Source organism: Phanerochaete carnosa (genome assembly GCF_000300595.1).
Source record: "Phanerochaete carnosa HHB-10118-sp unplaced genomic scaffold PHACAscaffold_492, whole genome shotgun sequence".
NCBI classification, from domain to species: Eukaryota; Fungi; Basidiomycota; class Agaricomycetes; order Polyporales; family Phanerochaetaceae; genus Phanerochaete; species Phanerochaete carnosa.
In genome coordinates, this window is record NW_006768119.1 from 1 (window position 1) to 2141 (window position 2141).

General features: G+C 58.4%; 1 protein-coding gene across 1 annotated transcript; it reads left to right on the forward strand.

Annotated features, from left to right (window-relative positions):
* Positions 1 to 150: 150 nt before the first annotated feature.
* Positions 151 to 978, forward strand: PHACADRAFT_202698 (uncharacterized protein; the record flags this gene model as incomplete). Its single annotated transcript, XM_007402853.1, has 1 exon — positions 151 to 978. One exon carries the CDS (start codon positions 151 to 153, stop codon positions 976 to 978), a length of 828 nt encoding a protein of 275 aa, XP_007402915.1.
* Between the last annotated feature and the right edge of the window lie 1163 nt (positions 979 to 2141).

The following is a 2141-nucleotide window of genomic DNA, read 5'->3' on the forward strand; positions in this document are numbered from 1 at the left end:
CACATAGCCTAGAAGAGGGACATTTGCCAACATGTCAGGCGTGTCTCTCCAGTGCTTGAGCAGGGGCACACCACAGCTGCCGACTGCGAGCTGCTCCTGGCGAACTGCATCCCATCCGAGCTCACACATGCTGACCAGGAACCCGTCGAGATGTTCGTTACCACAGCAACGGTGTGGCTCTTTTGCTGTGACATGCAAGTGGCGTCTCGAGAAGTTGTGGTCGACGTACTGGGGAGGATGATCAGGGCGGCGGACATCTTGTCTTTCGAATCTGCCGCACCGGCTGATACCGCGGCAGGCATCTCGCAGGGCGGCAACGGCGTTGACGTCCGAACTGACCATCAGAAGCGGATCTTGGGACTGCGTGTGGAGAGTGCGACGCTGACGGAGCGGTATGGCGCACTCTTCAGGCGACTTCTGCATGCATTTGAGAAGGCGTACAAGCTGGACAAGCTCCGCGGCAACCAAAATGAGATCCGGTATTTTCTACACGGCGCGCTCAAGACGTCACACAAATCGTACGGGTCCACATGCGAGGTCGACGGCTGTCCCTGGATCGGGCACGTCAAGAGCGAGGAGGACGAAGGCCACTGGCATGTTGAGTGCGATCTGCTCTCGAAGAGCGTCAGACCCGCCTCCGCCGCGGGCACGCACGGCGAGGAACAGCTGGCCGAATTGCGGCCGTCGTCATCGTCTGGACCGCAGCCATCACCGTCGTCCGAACTGGTCATTTCATCCGACCCGCCCCAAGGGCTCGCCCACGCCGAACCACATTGCACGACGTCACACGACGCCCCTCCGGCGCCAGCAATCCGAAACGCGCCCGATTGTCCGAACTCGCGGTCTTCATTGTCGGCCGCTAAGCACAAGCCGCGGCGTCATGCGATGCGAAGGGTAGGGGAAGCAAGGTCGATGGATGAGCTGACGAGACCAGAGGCAGCGTGGGCAGAAGCGGGACGGCGGAGGTCCTGGAGTTAACAGTCCAGGCTCAGGCTGTACATGTATATTCCACCGGTGCATACAGTGGTAAATTATATCGGTAGGGCCATCGTTCATAGGTGCAGCAACGAATGCGTGAACGCGGAGCTCGGGGGATATATGCCCAAGACTCCTAATTATGATAGTGAATTGTTCAGCGGGTGGATACTATAGTGATATTCAAAGACAATACACGTGAATGAAGACCGTCCACCGCCAGTCGGCCGAAAGGCTGCTTGCCGCCACCTCGACCCCTGCAGGATTATCGATAGGATGCTTTTTCATTTGGGCAGGGGCATGCACTTGGCGCAGGCTAGAGCATGGAGAATAAGCTGCGAGTAAAGTGCGGAGACGATGCCGTCCAACGCACCCTCTTGGTCCTAGCTGACTCGTCCAAGGACACCACGGAGTCTCATTCTGCAATGCGAATCCTCCGTATCTTGCGTAGAAGCGAGCTGCTTCAGAGGACCAGACGACCCCTCGCGCTTAGGATGCCTTGCGTACGGCCAATACGCCGTGCCATCGCGCCCGCAGCTCTGCGAAGGATAGGTCATATGCCTCAGCTAAAAACATGAATCCGTGTGACGATAAAAATGATTGTGGTACCCACAGATCGCGGCCTCGCGCGAGCAGCCGACCAATTGCGGGCCCAGGGCCGTCTTGAAGGGTCACGAGACGCGCCGCCTGGTGTACCGGTACAGCCCTGCGTGATACTAGTGCGCATCACACAGTGTTCGTCCCATGGTCGCGATGACCTCACCGACTTGCATTCAGCAAGAAACGTGACGCAATATTTGAACTCGATCCAGACGGCGAGGAGTCAAAGACGACCCCGAAGACGTCCGGTCGAGGCAGGTGATGTCAGCTTCTTCGCGCCCCCACGAGCCAGCCGAGCTGTGAGTGGCCCGACTTGCGCGTTTCTGCGCATTGTGGATGGATAGGCCTGATCTCTTTCACGGACTGTCCTGTGGACTGGGGCACGATGGTGCTGCCAGGTCATCCAGTGCGTTCACAGCTCAAGTTGCGACTCACCGCCGGTCCCTTCCTGCAGAGCGAACGTCAAAGGCGTCAGAGAGGGCTTGGAGAGCAATTTTATGGAGCTGATAGGAAGTAAATAGGATCGACTGCCAGTGCGCGAGCTTCGGGCCTTCCCAGCTCGCAGG